At 35.2% G+C, this 19,568-nt stretch overlaps 1 protein-coding gene across 9 annotated transcripts in view; it reads right to left on the bottom strand.

Annotated features, from left to right (window-relative positions):
- Window positions 1–19,568, bottom strand: part of UBR3 (ubiquitin protein ligase E3 component n-recognin 3) — a 262,210-nt gene that overhangs the window by 65,296 nt on the left and 177,346 nt on the right. For 5 of the 9 annotated variants that reach the window (XM_016950002.4, XM_016950001.3, XM_016950004.3 and 2 more), the window contains 4 exons: window positions 17,379–17,489; window positions 11,600–11,812; window positions 9,872–10,008; window positions 3,472–3,557 (listed from right to left, as the gene is read on the bottom strand). In XM_016950002.4, the coding sequence (XP_016805491.2) occupies window positions 3,472–3,557; window positions 9,872–10,008; window positions 11,600–11,812; window positions 17,379–17,489 (547 nt within the window). Of the gene's footprint in view, window positions 1–3,471; window positions 3,558–4,005; window positions 4,022–4,863; window positions 4,996–9,871; window positions 10,009–11,599; window positions 11,813–17,378; window positions 17,490–19,568 lie in introns of those variants that run through there. The other 4 variants (XM_016950003.3, XM_016950005.3, XR_010150127.1 and 1 more) reach the window with 3 other exon arrangements.

The following is a 19,568-nucleotide window of genomic DNA, read 5'->3' as shown; positions in this document are numbered from 1 at the left end:
TTAATATTTTTAATAAAAAGTTATGCCTTTAATTTTTACATCTGCTTTTTCCAACATATGTTGCTAACCAAGTTGGTGGTACTTACTGTATATACGAATTTGTAACAAAAACTCTAAACCTCACTTATCTTTCAAAGTCTTGTTCAAATGCCTTGTCCACCAAAAGCTTCACTGATTCCAGCAGATAGATATGATCACAAACCTCTAAATTCCCTAGAAGTTCTAGGAAATTCACTGCTGGAATCAGTGAAGTTTTTGGTGGGCATGGCATTGGAACAAGTCTCATCTGCTGAATACAAGTCCAGCAGATGAGTACCAGTCTCTAGAACCAGTATCATGTGCTGAATACATGGTCCTAAATGCCTGATCTTCCCTGGTGGGTAAGGAGGAGGGCTAGAGCTCTGACCCAGGAATCAGCAGCTATGCTATATGTGAGAACTAACGCACATGGCTCATAGCAAGAGCAAGGGGAACCAGCCAGCAAACTGGCAAGGAATAAAGAAGAGCTAACTGGTATCCAGGGCAGAAGGACTCAGGACTTGCAAAAATGTCTGAAAAGATGGCTCAAAACAAAAACAAACAAACAAAAAAGGATTCACGGTGAAAGGCTGACAAAAGAAAATAGACAAGATAAATAGGAGAGTTAGCACAGAAGGGCCTGGAAAGATCCCAAGGCAATGTTGTACAGTAGAGTGTCTTTGACTAAACCAACGGCTGAAAGGTCTTAAAAGTTCTGCATCCTTTGGGACACTTAAGGGCAGGAGATATGTCTTATATAACTGAATTTAGAGTCAGAAGAGCTGGGCTCAAGTGCAAGCTCTGACAATTTTCCAGCTGTGTGACTTGGCAAGGCAATCACTCTGAACTTGAGATTCCTTTTCTATGAAAAAGAGATAACACCTATTTCACATGGTCGTTCTAAAGATTAAATAATTTATGTGAAAGAACTTTACAAACTTTAAAACTACAAATGTAGGATATTATATTATTAAAATACCATACTATGCTGCTATGTGAGCTAATTTGAGTAACTTTTTACTATGGAAAATTTCCCAGACACGTATTTTTAGGACTGACCTTTTATTTTGATTGACACTGGTTAACTACTCTCAACTATTTAAAAATGTTTGAAGATGTAGTTGAATGGCATTGTTCCATTTCAATTTTATTTCTCAGTAGAGATTTGGCCATTAATATTTTTTGCTTTCATTGTTGTAGAAAGAACAATCTTCCCTTCTCCCCGTGTGTGTGTGTGTGTGTGTGTGTGTGTGTGTGTGTGTGTGTGTGTGTGTGTGTGTGTGGTGTCCGTAATTATATACCAGGCATTACGCGATCCTCTCTAGACAAAATTTATTAAAAGTTTTCTTGACTAGACAAATTTTCAGTTTCATCAAGAAGTCGTAACAGAACAGTATTTCACAAGTGTGATATTCTTAGAATGAAAAAAGTTCCCTTATCATTTGCTTAATCAGTGAGGCATTTTCTCACTCTCCTCAAAAACATTATGGAAGAAAAAACATTAAAAATTAGATGTTCAAAAAGTAATAAAGAGCAATCAATGGGAAAAGGAAAATATGAATACAATAAGATATTTCCCTAGAAAAAAGATAGAATTTTTTTAAATAATACCACTGAAATTGCACTGGAAGATGAAAAAAATGAGATATTTGCAGTGAGATCCCATGAATCATCATCAATTTAAGTCCTGGTGTACAACTTAAGTTTGAATTTTATTTGAATAAATAACAAATACTAAGTTCATACACTTGTAAGATAGTGGGATTTTGCATATATACAACATATTCTATATATATATGACTTACAGGCTGCTTTTATTAATATTAGGATAAATAAGTAACTGAACAATAATAAATTATACAAAAACTAAAACATATTAACTTACATTTAGGATAAACTTTATCATGACTTTTTCTATATTGGCACAACATAATTTCTTATTTAGTAAAGGGAAAAATAACGAAGCAAAAGTCTGAAAGTATAAATTTAACAATTTAAATTACAAAATTGACTCTGGTAATTAAAGTGATTACCACTAGAATTTTATTACTATTTTCAGGAATCTGGATAAATTCATTATTTACAAGCCTCTAGATAAGTTTAAGTGCCTCAGAGAAAAAAATAAGTAGATTTTTAAAAACAGAAAACCCTTCACTAAAGTAAACACTTTGTAACACAACAGTTTCTGGAATATTATCAGCCAATGCCAAACATCAATTAATAACAAATTAACAAGAAGGAATAATTTATATAACTAAAATGATTATTATATCTATTAATTCAAACAGATTAGAAACTAAAACTCCCATGTATCAACAACTTCCTTTGAAACATACTAGTAAAGCACTGAATAGAAATAGGGTTTAGATGAATGCTTAAAGGGGTCAATTTTTACTAATACTCGGTTAAAAAATAAAAATAATAACCTCCAAAATTTTAAGTTCTAGGAATAAAGTGACAATCTAAAAGAAAATATCAAATTCTACTGCAATTTATAAGACTTTAAAGATAACCAAGTTAAAATTTCACATACGTTTGCTTTTATGTTAGAAATTTTAAAGTGCTTTTGATCATCCCTTTGCTTTGGAATCAATTCAAAATTACATATTTTTTGAAATAACATATATTTTGTTCAAAAAACCAACATGTATTGATAATTTTTAATACTTACTATTTTTTAGTATTTGAGAATATATATTCATTTTTCAAAAGAATATATTATGTGTTTTAAACAAGTTTTATTTCCTACACCAATCACATTAGGTAATATTTCAACTTCAGTGATCTGGGGCCAATAATCAGCTATATGCTGATATTCAATAATATTATTCCTACTATGCACATTAATTCTCTAAACAATGACTAAAAAATGATAGCATCAAAGCCATGCTCACGAAAAATCTACTTTAAATTACAAATTACACTTCTCTCAAATATATCCTTACAAACAAGATTGAAGAATTATGCTCATTTTATAACATAAAGTATATATATATAAATAAAAGCAAACGTGCAATTTCAATATATTTTAATATACACATCAAAATATAGCACAAATATCTTAATAGCAATAATATAATAGAAATCTGTGGGCAACATATATTGTCTTTATAAAAATATTTTCTTAATTCAGTGTAAAAATTCTTTAAGAGAATTAAAGTTTAAGAACAATTTTTTATAGCTGAGAATCATACAGTGCTTTAATTTTGAAACAGTATAAACCTCGTCACTTAGCATCACATTTATGTGCTAGGTAATCATAATCTAGAAAGAGCTAAATATTCATATGATTCTTCCAAGTACAAGATTAACCATTTAAAGTATATATCACTATCTAAATAGATCATATATAACATAGACAAAATTTGAAATATACCAAAATGTCACTTTTCCTGTCAATGCTTCCAAAAATGACAGAATTTTTTTTTTAATTTAGCAGTATTTAGTACTTACTTAAACAAGACCTTTTGCCAGCTGTGCTTGCACCACCTGAACACAAATTGCCTCCTCGATGAATCAATTCAAGTTCTAAATTGGTTCTGTAAGTAAAACATTATATCTCAGTCATTAAACTGAAGATTCTTTATTAATCTGCTTTATTGACATGTCTGAATCAACCTAAAAAATAAAGTTCTTCAACTTTATTTTTTGCAAAAGCAGTTTTTATGTTGTATCAGTAATAATCATATTTATCTGATATTTAGAAATACAAAGGGAACAATTTATCCATCCTTACTTATATGTTCATATTTACACCTGCAAAAAATTGCACACATCATGGTGTAATTGTTGCAAAGTCCCAACTCTTGGCACATACTAAAAACTAGGCCTTAAGAAAAAAAAAAACTGCAACATATTTCATAAACCTGCATATGAATATGAAGAAAGAATTTTTACTCCAACGTCAGCCACTGTGTAGGTGGTTATTGCCATATAAAACACAAAGGCATACCAATTTTTCTATCAGAGAAATGGTTATCATTCATTGGAGGTTAGATGGTATCTGGAAATCAATATTAAGAAACAAAATCACTAATATAGAAATGGCTATGAACAACACATATAATTTAACAGCAGTCTCTCTTACGGACTTCTAAAACTAGTTTCATTAAAATACACTGTGTAACTACTGATATGGCTAACCATCAATATTGTTCATACAGACCTGAAATTGCAAGGTATTTAGCAATTATTAGCTTACAAAATAGCAATATTTAATAAATCAACATTTTAAAAATCAAACTAATGCAGAATCTAAGGATTTACCCAAAAACAGTAACAGTAAAAGAACCAATTAATTATGCCAAAATAAATGACAACTCTGAGAAATAATTTAAATTGTATTTTTCTTCAACAGTATGAATACACTTAGACATACCTTTATTTTCTACAACCAAAACTGACCCTAATATGCATTTGACCCTAATAGTGAGATATTGTCTCCCACTTAAAAAAAAAAAAAAAGAAAAAAAACAGTTTCAAGCTTACTCTTTGCAAGTGAATTCATGAAAGACTATTATCCTATTTTATTTAAAACAAAACATTTTGCACTGATTTGGCTGTATTTTGAACATGGACTTTTTTTGAGATTATATTTCCATGTATTTACTTATAAATGCAAATTGTTAAAAAATATTAATATTCCTAAGTCTGTACATTTGCCACCCATTTCTAAAGGAATGCTTTAATCCTCTCTACTCAGGGTGGGAGAAAAAGCAATTTAACACCGATAACGTTCCAGCTCAGAGCTCCATCTGGTTGCTGCTGATAAGGGCATCTGTGTGACAAGGGAATTTTCCACCCTTCAGGCGATTTGCATTGCTCACTGAACTTCTAAAAACCTACCAGCAAGGAAGCAGGGACAAGGATTTCATACTAGTGGACAGAAAGCGAGCGGAGACCAGCATGTGTTCCTTCATCAAGGGAATATAAATGAGATCAATACATTTTGTTTTCACAAATCTTCTGTTGCCTAATCTGTAGAAAAAAATTAATGGCTATATTCTCTTATAAAAACTAAGATTTCCTAGATAGTACTTTTAAGAGAGCTAACCAGAAACACAAACAATACTTACAAATGAATGTCAAAACCAGAATGTCAACATTTCACCATATTTGCAAAAATATTTATTAAAATATAAATATAAGAACAATTCTGTTTTCTCAATCCCCAAATATAACGGATGACAAACATATTACTAAGAATTTCATTGTAAAGAATTCTCGAAAAAAACTAGTAAAATCTAATTAATTATTCCAGATTATGACTGGAAGATCTCCTATGCAATATTCTTTCTGAATTAAAAATCAAAAACTACCTATCCAAAGGATTAATGTGTAATAATATCTAGGATTTTACATTTCTTAAAAATTTTTTTTGAGAGATGAAGTCTTGCTGTGTTGCCCAGGTTGCATTTGAACTCCTGTGCTCAAGCAATCCTCCTGCCTCAGCCTCCCAAGTATCCAGGAATAGGCGCACACCACTGTATCCAGCAATATCTAGGATTTTAAAAATCAATATGGCTCTAAATACCAACTTTTCTTTGTTTCATATATGTCAAAATTGGTCCTTTGAGACATGCTAAAGAACACACAAATGGGTCCATATGTCCCATGTCCGACTGCTGAAAATCACACAGCAATATTATGTTTCTTTCCTCCTCAATGAATGATGCAAAAATAAAGATATGCTGGGAGTGGAAGTTTTCCGAGCTTTTTGCTGTCAAAGAAAAGCAGACTCTTTTCTATATTTTCTAACACAAATACATTCAAATTAGTTTGGAAGAAAAAAAAGAGGCGAAAATCTCTACATTTGAAAGAATGATGAGAAAGACTGTTTAAAGCCTACCCTAGTGGCCACCTAGATGTGCACATTAAAAACCCCTCTAACTATGCTCCAGCTTCTTTTTGCATGACCAAAGTATGCTGTCCTCTCAACCCCCCATTCAACACTAACTTCTATTTTAGACCATAATTTGAAAAGCAAATGTGTGTACACACACTACACACCCCACATTCTCAAACACACATTGGTTTGGTGAAAAGGGCAAAGCTTCTGGAAAGAGATCTAGGTTCAAGGCCTGAGTCTACCACTTAGTAGTTGAGCAAGTTACTCAATTTCTCAGGGGGGGAAAAAAAAAAAACCAGTATCTTCATCCATACCACAGCCTATATTATACAAGAGGCAATTCAAGTTTTAACTTCTCCAGGAAGCTTTCCTGGGACAAAAAGAAAGACTTACACATATTTTATATTTCAATTTGCTCATCTTCCCTTTAGAAGTTCTACAGTGCTTTCTCTATATGATATTCTTAAAAACAAATTATATTCTGTTATATAGATTGATGTTATATTAGTTCCATCTCTCCAACTAAACTGTAAATTCGTGGAGAACAGGGACTATTTCAAATATAGCTTCTAAATCCCCAGGGTACCTGACAAGATGCTTAAAAAGAAAAAAAATGGGAACTGACAACATCTTTCTTTTGATATGTAACCAATTATAAGATTCTCTTTAGCCCTTGCAGTTTATTTTCTTTCTTTTCCTAACTCTTCCATTCCCTTAAACCCAGTATTGACCCCACCAAGCCCCAAAAAAGGATTGTTTTAGGAAAGAATTTTTTGTTTTTTTAAAAGGATTCATAATTTGTTATTTAGCAAGCGTCCCTTTTATTTTGAACATGATTAGTTTACAAAGTAACTAACCTATGAGGGTACACTCTATTGAGTAACCACCATTTAAAGATGTCGCTCCACCTACATTGCAGTTACTTATGTTTCATTTTCTTTCCATTTTTCTCTATACAAACCACCTGCTACTCACCAGTATCTCTAGACTATATGAAACTTCAGTCCAAAAATCCTTGGAAAAATCAGTTACTGAAATTCATGTCATTCATTGTTTCAAGAACAAAATAATGATTGGTATTGAAAAAAGAAAACTTTCTTCCCCCCAATTTGGTTTCCATTATCTGTATAGATGACTGACATGTGTAATAAAATGAAAATTTTGGAAATATATTAAAACTTGAATGTAATGATTTTGATTAATTTTTAGATCATTTTAAATTTGAATGGATTTTCCAACAGTTTCTTCTCTGATACCCTCAGAAAATTCTCCAAGGCTTCACCATGCAAATAAAATTTAAAACCAAAAGACATGTACTGTCTTACAAAAAAAAAGAAAAGCTGCAAAACTCACCAGAAACACTTTGTTTCTAAATATCCAAAATTCAAACCCTCTGAAGAGCAAACAAAATTACTTATTCAGCAGGGAGAAATCCAGCTCTAAGAAATGAGGGTTGTATTCCACTCACGTTACTAATACTAAATACAAATAAATGTGCAAGTTCTAATGAATTATACATTTAAAAATCACTACATTTAATTCAAAACTTAATTCAAAGTAAGTTTATTGCTAAATATTTTACTTAAATATTTAAATATTGCTAAATATTTTAATGTTCACCTTTTAGGAATAAATGTTATATGTTATGCATAAAAGGCCTGGTTTCCTGTTTTGAGAAAATTACAACCTATTTAAATACAACATACTTTTTTCCTTCAATATATGTTGTTAATTTCTGAGTCAATTTGTTTATCTTATTTTTTATTTCTTTAGACAGGGTTTTGCTCTGTTGCCCAAGCTGAAGCGCAGTCACTCAATCACAGCTCACTATAGCCTTGACCTCTCATCTCTTGTAGCTCAAGTGATCCTCCCATCTCAGCCTCCCAAGTAGCTGGGACTTCAGATGTGTGCCACCAAACCTAGCTAATCTTTTTTTATTTTTCATAGAGATAGGGTTTTACTATGTTGTCCAGGCGGGTCTCAAACTCCTGGTCTCAAGCAATCCTCCTGCCTTGGTCTCTCAAAGTTCTGAGATTATGGTGTGAGCCACCATGCCCAGCCTTTGTTTTCTTTGTAATGACTAAGTAAAACTTAGAGAAGGAATGCCGCCTCGCTGGAAGAGCTTTGCAATATTTTGGGGAATTCCAAGCAAAGGATAATAAAGTTTTAAAGTGTTATATACACTCACTTTCAGAATTATTGTTTTGCTGCTTTAGAATTTATTAAGTTTCAGAAAAGGATGGGGGAAGTATATTTTCTCTGTTTCTCCGTTTACACCTTAGTAAAGCATTCGACATCTGTCCCTGCTTCTCTAAAAAATAGAGAAACCAAAATGTCTTGATCCAGAAGGTCTCCCACTATCACTGCAAGCTTTTTTCTGTAAGTTACTTACAAACTTAAACCAAGAAATAAGGATCTAAAACTTCCACTAAATTATATTTAAATCAAATTGTTTGATTTATCATACTACAGGAAAATTCCAATTACAGATTATTCCCATTCAATAAAGATTTTCTTAAAAGGTCAACTCTAATAAAATTAAAGGCATAAATAAATGAGCAACATAAATGTGTGTAGGTCTGTGATTGTGTATAAATATGTATAACAGAACTGAGTTGATCCATATTCAACCCAATCGTCTACAATGTTATAATCACAATATCATATGGAAGTTCTGTAAAACCCTGGCACCCTGGCAAAGTTAAATTATATTGTTTTGTTTTCACATAAAGTGTCTTTTATTGCAAGAATGTAGTAACTAGTAACTCTCCAGAAACAAAATACTAAATGTTATGTCTTCCCCAAAAACATTCTAGATAAACAAGAGGCTAGGAATATACAGACTATAAAGTTACTTTCCAATCCATTAAATCCTTTTACATCAACCCATGTCCAGTATTTGCATTCTCAGACCAACTAATGTTCCTTATCTTGAGCTCTAATTTGCTTGCTGCAATTATTCTAAATCTGGTTCCATTTCTCCTGGGTTCCAAAGGCTATGTATAGTTCATTTACTCTTTTGTTACCCTCTGTTCCAGGAGTGGGCCAGAGAGAATAGCCATGATTAACTATATACATAATAGAACCTATAAAAGCTAAACATAGGAGAGGAAAAAGGAAGATAGCAATTGAAAAAAACAGTAAACCTTGACTCAAGAGATCCTACTCTGCCACAGACTTGCTGTATTGACCTCAAGTCACATTACCTCTCTAAATCTTACCTATTACAATACTACTTAGATAAAATATAAAGTATGCTTCCAAAGATATTCAAGGATGTACAGAGTCAGTTTTGGCAGAATGCATTTACAAGTTCTTAGTTGTGTCTGTTTCTCCTCTATTTACTGCTTTTATGGTTCTGCATTTTCACTCAAGTTTTCCAAAATTCCTATTTAGAACTACTGCTTCTGTATTGCATACAATTAGACTAATCCTTCCTAATCTGAAAGATGAGAAACATTCACTTCTAACAGCTTTCTTGAGCCCCTTACTCACTACAAATTGAGGTTTAGAACATGCCTGATCCCTTGCTTCCTCTCCCTTATCTGATTTTTCTAAACTCCTGTCTTTTAGGTTATCACTAGATCTTTTCGGTTTCTATTTAAAACAAAGTTCTTCTATTTCTTACTGTTCTTATTTTTCCATAAATCAAAGTGTTTAACATATTACAACGTTTTAGTTCTCAGTATTATCACTTTTTGACAGGTCTCATAGATAATACTCACATGTTCGAGGTACATATCTGCCCCAAAATGTTAGTAACATACTTTCCCCCATATACTATAATGCTTAGTAACATTTATGCAAATATTTCATTAAAATAAAACCTCTTCAGGAAATAAAGCTGCACAGTTATAGTTATCCTAGCAGGCACTAAAACTAGCCATAATTTCAACTGATATTAAAAATATGCATCCTTTAAATAAATAAAACAAATATTTATTAAATAATTAAATCAACTATTAATAATAAGTAAACTAAAAAGTATACACTATATATACCTACCTAGCAACAGAGTACATAAAGAGAAAATCATTGTCTGGTGAGCCCGGGGTCTTGCTATAGTCTCTATATTTCTTCTGAGTGGTATTTTTTATATCTTTCATTACAGATTCCATTTCTTTACTTAAATTTGTTTCTGACTATAAAAAAATGCAAACATAAAGTTTATATTCACTTTCTTTAATAATGGTCTAAAACTAGAATGTTTATTATATGAACATAGTAGGAAATTAAAATTAAAAAGTCAAAACAGAACATTATTATAAATATATTTAGTGTACAAAGTTAAACCAATCAAAAAATACTCTCTAAACAGTGATCTTCTATTCTAATTCTACATTGTGACTGGTAACACTGTAATCCAACTATGAATTAACCACATAAATTATGCTAAGCCAATGAGATGATGGTATTAAAATAATATGTTAGAACAAAGTTTCCATGTCTATAAAAAACCTGACTTTCATTTAAGTTCATTTTTCAAAGAATAATATCAATGTCCCGTAAGTTTAACCATATTTTAAACACATAAGAATTTGGATTTATAAAATTTTAAAAAGACCACAAATTCTAAAATTAGTCTTCGCTTGAGAAAGGGAATTGCCAGATGAATCTATCTAGGTTTAAAGTATGCATTTCTGTTTCAAAAGTCAAATATTCACAATTTTCACATATTTACTACATAAACCAGACAGAGCTGTCACTTCTCTCAGAGACCGTATCACAAATCTATAATGAAGGTGAAATTTTTTTTTTTATGAAGGTGAAATATTTTAAGAATTTAGACCAAACAAATTCTACTGGATGGGATAAAAGATGAGTTTCCCCCTACAGTAGTCTGACTTGTGATGAACAGTTCAATCAATTACACAATATTTTATCTCTCGAATACACATACACACAGTAAATACATGTGCATGTCTGTGTAAATATATCTTCTTAATCCTAATATACCTAATGGGCATATTTTTAAGTGATTAAATTGTGCTTTATATTGAGATACATACACACACACACACAGAGTATATATAGCTTGTGTGTTTGTTTTTAAATAATTCAACATCTTTTTTATTTTGAGAGGGAGTCTCACTCTGCTGCCTAGACTGGAGTGGCACGATCCCAGCTCACTGCAACCTCCGGCTCCTGGGTTTAAGCAATTCTCCTGCCTCAGCCTCCCGTGTAGCTGGGATTACATGTGTGTGCCACTGTGCCCGGCCAATTTTTGTATTTTTAGTAGAGATGCGGTTTTGCCATGTTGGTCAGGCTGGTTTCAAACTCCTGAACTTAAGTGATCTGTCTGTCTCAGCGCCACCACGCCTGGCTAATTTTTGTATTTTTAGTAGAGACGGGGTTTTGCCATGTTGGCCAGGCTGGTCTCAAACTCCTGACCTTAAGTTATCTGTCCGCCTCAGCCTCCCAAAGTGCTGGGATTACAGGTGTGAGCCACCGTGCCTGGCCTACTTGAACATCTTAAAAGAGCCTAACTCTATCTAAACCTATAGGGGTTCTTGACCTAGAAGACGTATATTAAAACTCAGAATTTAGCCTAAAGAGAAGTATAGCCTTTGATAATAATTTTTCCTATTACTTTTATTTAAGTATAAATAGAAGAGAACAAAACCTCTAAAAGCAATTTCTACTAAATATGTAAAAGTCCAGAGTAATTTATAAACTGAATTAAAATGAAAGCAGAAAATCAGAGCTGAGTTAACCAGGATATTTATGCCTTACACTGATGCTTACTGGGAAAGCTCCCGGTCGTCCCTGCAGCTCCTCTACTTCCTTTATGAGATCTTGTATGCTTTTGTTGCTAGGACGTTGCCAAGGGTTATTTTCCACATTGCTTCCAGGATAACATGGAAGAACACTGTTAGCAAACTGCCTACAGAGTGGACACGTGAATTCTCCTTTGTCCACCGAGAAGCCCTGAAGAACCTGGTCATTCTAAAAGACGAAATAAACATACAGATGCATGATATACACATTCATAGAAAACAAAAATTATACCACCCATTTTATAGTAAATTAATAAACCATACAAAAAAGACATCTCTAATATATGTCATAAAGAAATAAACAAAATCCTTCATTTAACTGTTAAAGTTCACCAAATCACTTCTTACATCATAGCAATTACATAACACTTGCCCTCACCAATACACTGTTTAAGTATCTTACTCTTCTCTCAGTATGAAACTTTCAAGTGATGGTGCAATTAATCTGAAATGTGGATTTAAGATAAAGAATAATTCAAAAAACAGGCCACATTAAAGTGGGTTGCCCTCCTCTTACCCCATACCCCTGTTTTCATAATCTGTAACTGACTACTGGGAAGATTATCCCAATGCTCATGTTCTTTGATCTAGGATAAATAGCTTTTAAGAGTAAATAAGCCTCAAAAAAAGTGACTTCTAAGGGGTCTAACTGCTAAATACAACTGATTGGACAACTGAGTTAGTGCTCATTTCATTATATCTTGCATCTCAAGTACTTTGACTAAGAGAACTATGAATTCTATTTTTCACTTTTTGACATTAACTTTTTAAGTCCTTAAAAATGTAACAACATATCTTCCTAAATCCAATTCTACAAACATTTACTAAGCTCCTACTATGTGATAAATGCTGTGCAAGGTGATAGCATAAAGAGTTAAGATACATTTTTCCTTCTTAAGGTACTCACGATTTAAAAGCAAAATCAGGCAAATAAATTTAGTGTGATAAATGCCACAACAGAGAAGCCTTCCCAGAGAAGAAGATTTGTGAGCTAAGTTTTAAAAATAGACAAAAAAGTGTGCTAAAAAATTGGGGCAAGGGTCCTGGTCACAGAACATTCTGTGATAAGCTTCTTGACAGCCTTAATTCCAAAGAATGCTAGATACTCTTTTTTGCTGTAACTGAAGCTAGGTTCTCTCCTGAAGCACCCCCAGAAACCCTCTCAACTCACCCTCCTACATCTCTCACATCTCAGCACCCTCTGGTGCTGGCCCGAGATCATTACTCCTGCATTCCCTTGTCTTTGTGGCTCATGTCATTTAGCAATACTATCCTTTTCCTTCCTTTTCACTGCCACCTACTGCCCGCAACCACTGAAGACTTTGGTACCTCGATATGTTTTCCTCATCACTCCAAGTCCTGCATCTTCCTATGCAGTTTCACTATATATGTATACAACCAATCTTATACCTTAGTCCTTCAGCTCCTTAACCTCATCAGCTCCTATAGTTTTGGCCTCCACTCTACTCCAGCACCTGTTACCATAACAACATCCTTGTCCTGTAATAACTCAAAATTACTCGTGATCTGAAAATATTAAATTTAAACATCTTATATTCTGACTACCAACTTCCACCTCCTTTACTCCCTTCTTTTTCTCCCAGTTCATCAGGTTTTTCTTATCCTATCTGCACACCATTGTCTACCACTTCAAAAACTCATGGCAACACTTCCCACTCGCCCTCTATGTGTCCTTTCATCATTCACACCAAACAAAGCCTTCATACTAAATTAATCCAGTGTATGCTGTCTCCAATTCTGCACTCAAACTGAGTGTTGTCAGAGAAAAATAAAATGCCTTCTTGCTACAAACTGTTTCCAACCTCAACTTTGTCCTTGAATACTGTCTGGCACTCTTTCTCTACATCCTAGGAAGCACTCTCTCATCCAATCCCAAAGTGGTTTTCCAGGTTTTTTTGTTTTGTTTTGTTTGAGACGGAGCCTTGCTCTATTGCCCAGGCTGGAGTGCAGTGGCGCGATCTCGGCTGACTGCAAACTCCGCCTCCAGGGTTCATGCCATTCTCCTGCCTCAGCCTCCTGAGTAGCTGGGACTACAGGCACCCGCCACAGCGCCCGGCTAATTTTTTTTGTATTTTTAGTAGAGACGGGGTTTCACTGTGTTAGCCAGGATGGTCTCGATCTCCTGACCTCGTGATCCGTCCGCCTCGGCCTCCCAAAGTGCTGGGATTACAGGCATGAGCCACCATGCCCAGCCTTGTTCTCTTTTTTTGTTTGTTTGTTTGTTTTGAGACGGAGTTTTGCTTTTGTTGCCCAGGCTGGAGTGCAATAGCGCGATCTCAGTTCACTGCAACCTCCACCTCCCGGGTTTAAGCAATTCTCCTGCCTCAGCCTCCTGAGTAGCTGGGATTACAGGCGCTCGCCACCACATCCAGCTAATTTTTGTATTTTTAGTATAGATGGGGTTTTGCCATGTTGGACAGGCTGGTCTCGAACTCCTGACCTCAGGTGATCCACCCACCTTGGCCTCCCAAAGTGCTGAAATTACAGGCATGAGCCACCGTACCTGGCCCCCAAAGAGGTTTTTCAAACCACCTCCTTATCTGCCAAGTCACTCACCTTCCCCATCCCTGCCCCCTTTACTCTAGGAGCATGAGGTTATACCTCATATCTCAGACAGAAGAGACTCATGGCAACTCCTTCAGCATCCTGCCCTCTCCCATCACAAATATATAATTAATTAACCCCATCAATCCTTCCAGCTACTTTCTTCTTTCTATCACCTTTACTCATCTGTCTCCTAAGTAGTCTCCCATACAACCACTACATGACCTAATGTGTCTAGTGTCTAATGTCTAATGTGAGACTTTGTTATTTCCAATCAAAATCTTTCAGTGTCATCATCCCTATCACGTTGATTCCTTCTTCCCCCCGTGCTCCAGAAGACTGTCCTTCTAAATATATTTCAAATCTATATTCTCCTCTCCATTTTCATAGACATGAGTAAGTCCAAGCCCCCACCACATTTTTTCTTACTTTTCTGCAATTCCCTTTCTAAACAACTGTCACAATGACTCTTCTGGACATTTTATATTTCTGCTTCAGAGTCTTTAATGGCTTTCTCTAAGGAATCTACATAAAGTCCAAATTCTTTAAATGGACCAGAAGGCCCCTTACAATGTAAACCTTAACTACTTATCCTGTCTCATCTCTCATCACTCAAGCACCTTACTTCATCAAAATGTTCTGGAACCTGGCAGATGGCCAGGCACGGTGGCTCACGCCTGTAATCCTAGCACTTTGGGAGGCTGAGGCGGATGGATCATGAGGTCAGGAGATCGAGACCATCCTGGCTAACATGGTGAAACCCCGTCTCTGCTAAAAATACAAAAAATTAGCCGGGCGTGGTGGCGGGCGCCTGTAGTCCCAGCCACTCGGGAGGCTGAAGCAGGAGAACAGCGTGAACCCGGGAGGCGGAGCTTGCAGTGAGCTGAGATCGCGCCACTGCACTCCAGCCTGGGCACAGAGTGAGACTCCGTCTCGGAGGGAAAAAAAAAAAAAAAAAAAGACTCTGTGTATACCTAACATTTAGCATGCGTACTGTAACTGTTTACTTGTCTCTCTTACGTAATACATAGTAAACTCATTGAGGGAAGGAACTGTGCCTTATGTACCATTGTATCCACAATGATTATCATGGTATCTGTAACACTGTAGATACTGAATAAATATTTGCTGAAGGAATAGTTGAATACAGGGATATGAAAAATGCATAATGTGTTTAAGAAACTAGTAATTAGCTTATTAATGTTGAATTGATGGAAGACAACACTAAAGCAATAGGCAAGACCAGATCCTGGAGTACCTGAAAGCCATTCAGAGAATAGTGAACTTTATCCTATCAGGAGGAAGACAGCAAGAGATTTTCAGCCAACAACACGTATTGTTGATTTAAATTTTAGAAAGCTCAATGTAGTAAATAAGTTACACCTGGAATAAGGAAATCAGTAAGAAAGCAATTCCTATAATCAAGATGAGCGAGGAAGGCATACACAAAAAAGTAGCAGTGGGATTAATGAAGGTAGAATATAGTCAAGTGAGATTTAGAAGGCAGAATCAATAGAATTTTGGTAAGGGACTGAAAGTGAGAGGTGAGGAATAGGAAGGAAAAAAGAGATATCTACTGCTTCTGAGTTAGGAACATGAGAATATAGTAGACCTGTATTTAAGAAGTTGCTTTTAAGAAGTTGTGCTGCTTGAACTCAGGAGCGTAAGGCTTCAGTAAGCTATGATCGAGCCACTGCACTCCATCCTGGGAAACAGAGTGAGACCCTATCTCAAAAATAAATAAATAAATAAAATAAAAGTTACACTGAAGGAGAAAGAGAAGTCTTCAGCTATAGGAAAATAAGAAAATGTAACATCCAGGGAAGGATTCTGAATGGGAGAGGTTTGAACTCAGCTCCTGATGAGCTGAGAAGGGGCAGAAGAGGCAGAAAAACTGAAAATACAGAAGAAAAAGAAGTTACCTACTGATGAATTAAGGCCCCTGAGGTGTTGGGGAGAAAGGTATACCAGAGCTCAGGCAGAAAAGTTATTCCTGAACAGAAGAAGGGCTACAGTACTACCTCAAAGAGTAGCAAAGAAAAGACTGGTTGGGATGTTGGACTTATTTATCAGGGAACAGAAAAGCAAGATAGGAATCTAAGGGAATGTGACAACAGACACAGTTTTCTTAATGACAAAGGAAGAGACGGAATCTGTTAAGAGGAAATGAATCTTGGGGAGGCAAAGGTTTGGAATAGCTGCTGAGGAAAACAGGAGAGGGAACTGATCAAAGACAGGTAAATGAATTAATAGGCAGTATTTATAGCCCATAACCCTAGTCTAAGCCACTGTTATAGGAAGCCACAAGTTTGTGATAATAATCATTAACCTAGTTTTACGACTTTTCAAGCTGGGATAGCTGACTGGGTCTAAAATCAAAGGAGGCTGATTAAATGAGATTGACAAGAATAGAATGGGTATAGTACAAGAAAGTGAGGATAGCAAAGAGCTAATACACTAGGAAAAAATTCAAAGGGTTAAAGGACTATAGATCTTGATGTCAGAGGCAAATCACAATAATGAGAGTGAAGACGAGAGAACTTATGTGATAATCATAAGGTGACATGGTAGGATATTAAAGCTTAATATTTCAGAGAGAGTAGCAAAGTCTAAAGTGCAGCCATGAAAGTCAGTTGCTAAAGTGAAAAAATTTTTTCTTTTTTTTCTTTTTTTCTTTTTTTTTTTTTTTGAGATGGAGTCTCTCTCTGTTGCCCAGGCTGGAGTGCAGTGGTGCAACCTCAGCTCACTGCAACCTCTGCCTCACAGAGTCAAGTGATTCTCCTGCCTCAGCCTCCCAAGTAGCTGGGATTACAGGTGCACACCACCATGCCCGGCTAATTTTTGTATTTTTAGTAGAGACAGGGTTTTGCCAGGTTGGCCAGGTTGGTCTCGAACTCCTGACCTCAAGTGATCTGCCCATCTCGGCCTCCCACAGTGCTGGGATTACAGGCATGAACCACTGCGTCTGGCTAGTTGCTAAAATGCAATTGAAATTAAAAAATGAAAATCCTTGAAGTTGAACAGGTCTGTGTTAAAGTGAGACTGGATAGTTTATACGATGATCAAAATCACCTAAAAAGATGAGCTGGAATTGGGATGTATATACTATAAAAAGATTTAATACCTGGAAAGATACATGTACCTTTAAAAAATTTTTGCAATCAACTTACCCGTAATGATTCCATGTAAGATTTATGACAATCTATATGTAATGTGTGACCACAGGTTTGTACATAAACACCTCCTTCCCAGCCAATTGATACTGCCAAGAGACATGAACTCTTCAAAATAAAAAGAAGACAAATACAATTAATTTTAAAGAAGTACAAACATATTTAAATATTAGTATGTCCACATAAACCTCTGCATGATTTCCTATTTTTATATTAATGTGGAGTTTCTATTCTTGTGATATCAATTAATGCCTGACTAGATAGTCTTAAGGCACTATCTTTAAAATTGGAATACCATGAAGTTGTAGCTCCCAAACTTCTATACTCATAATGAAAGAGAATAAATATTATGAACTAGCCTTTGTCCGCTCCATAAAATATATGCTCTCAATATTACACTACAGTTCAGTATGAACTATACTGTTGCTGAGATAAAGTATGGTACTGAATCTCTCTATGATTTCTGACATTAACAACTTACTTCTTGAAACGCCTACTTTCCTCTGGTTTAATGCTACTCTCTCTTGGTTTCGTTCCTGCCTCTTTAACTGTTTTTCTCAGCCTTCCTTCTAAGGATTTTTTTTCTTCACTTACCCCTTCAATGTCTATTCCTCTAATCCTCAAGGTTCTATTCTCAGTGCAACTCTCTTCTCATTAAAACTATTTTTCCTAGTGATTTAAGCAGTAATTTTGACTACCCCGCAAGCTTAGATCTCTTGCCTGACTGTTAGATACAAGTACTCATGCCACTCAGAAATCTCCAGTTTAATGTCCCACAGACAATATAAAATCAATGTGCCAAAAACGTAAAGTGTTATCTTCTCCATGAATCATCTCCCTCCTCTTGGTTCAATAACTCCACAATCTATTTAGTCACCAAGTCAGAAAGCCAAGAGTCATTCTATATCACACTCTTACCTTCATACCACAATATCAGTTCCCAAATCATATGGATTCTGTCTCCTAAATAATTCATGATTTTGGTCTTTCCTCTTCATTTCCAGTACATAATATTCAAGTCTATATCCCACGGAGTGGGAGAAGTGGTTCTTAAACAGTTTCTTAACTCGTCTCCTTAACTCAAATTTGTTCTCTCCATGATGTAACCTCCATACAGCTTTATAAAGTACAAATCTAGTCACAAGAATAACCCAAAAACATGCCTTAATATTTACAAGGTCTTAATATAATATACAATAAAGAAGGGACCCAGACCATATAAGCAAACTATATATCCTTTCCAAATTTGTTTTTTTTTGTTTTGTTTTTTGAGGGTTTTTTTTTTTTTTTGAGATTAAGTTTCACTCTTGTTGCCCAGGCTGGAGTGCGATGGCGCGATCTCGGCTCACCGCAACCTCCGCCTCCCGGGTTCAAGTGATTCTCCTGCCTCAGCCTTCCAAGTAGCTGGGATTACAGGCATGCGCCACCACACCCAGCTAATTTTGTATTTTTAGTAGAGACAGGGTTTCTCCATGTTGGTCAGGCTGGTCTCGAACTCCCGACCTCAGGGAGTGATCCACCCGTCTCGGCCTCCCAAAGTGCTGGGATTACAGGCATGAGCCACCGTGCCTGGCTCCAAATTTGTTTTAAAAGTTTCTTTCTTTCATCTTTCCTTTCTCTTTTACATCTTCAACTTCTCTTTCATTGCTAATTCCTCCCTCTAAATCTATAAATAGGCTGAAGACTTATTCTCCTAAAATCTCTTTCTTAGAATTTTCATCAATTGGCCTCTGTCAAATAGCATTTGGGCCTAAACTTTAATTCATTCTCTACAATCTGTAGTAAATAGATGGGTGGGCCAGAGCAATATGAAGGCACAAGATCTAACAGGACTGGCAACATATGATGAGATTTGAGAGCCATCAAACAAGCATGTACTTACATGCTTAAAAAACTGAATCAATCTTTAAATTTTATTTTTATAATGTAAGATGACCAATGATCTTTAAATGACAGTAAACAAAGTTCCGATATTAAATCAAGACTCTTCACGAGTATCTAAAGTTGAAAGTACTGTGTATTACATAGTACAAAATGACTTCCCAGCCAATTTAAAGATGTGAAGCTGCATAAATCAAATACAGCTGGTGAGCAGGCTTCTACTGTTACAAATCAGAAAAACAACAGGAGGCCGGCTCATCTTTGTTTTATGTTTTGGAGCTGCTTGAAATAGAAGCAGATTTTGGT

The sequence above is a fragment of the Pan troglodytes genome, chromosome 13 (assembly GCF_028858775.2).
Source record: "Pan troglodytes isolate AG18354 chromosome 13, NHGRI_mPanTro3-v2.0_pri, whole genome shotgun sequence".
Taxonomy (NCBI): domain Eukaryota; kingdom Metazoa; phylum Chordata; class Mammalia; order Primates; family Hominidae; genus Pan; species Pan troglodytes.
This window is presented reverse-complemented; position numbering and strand designations above follow the sequence as displayed.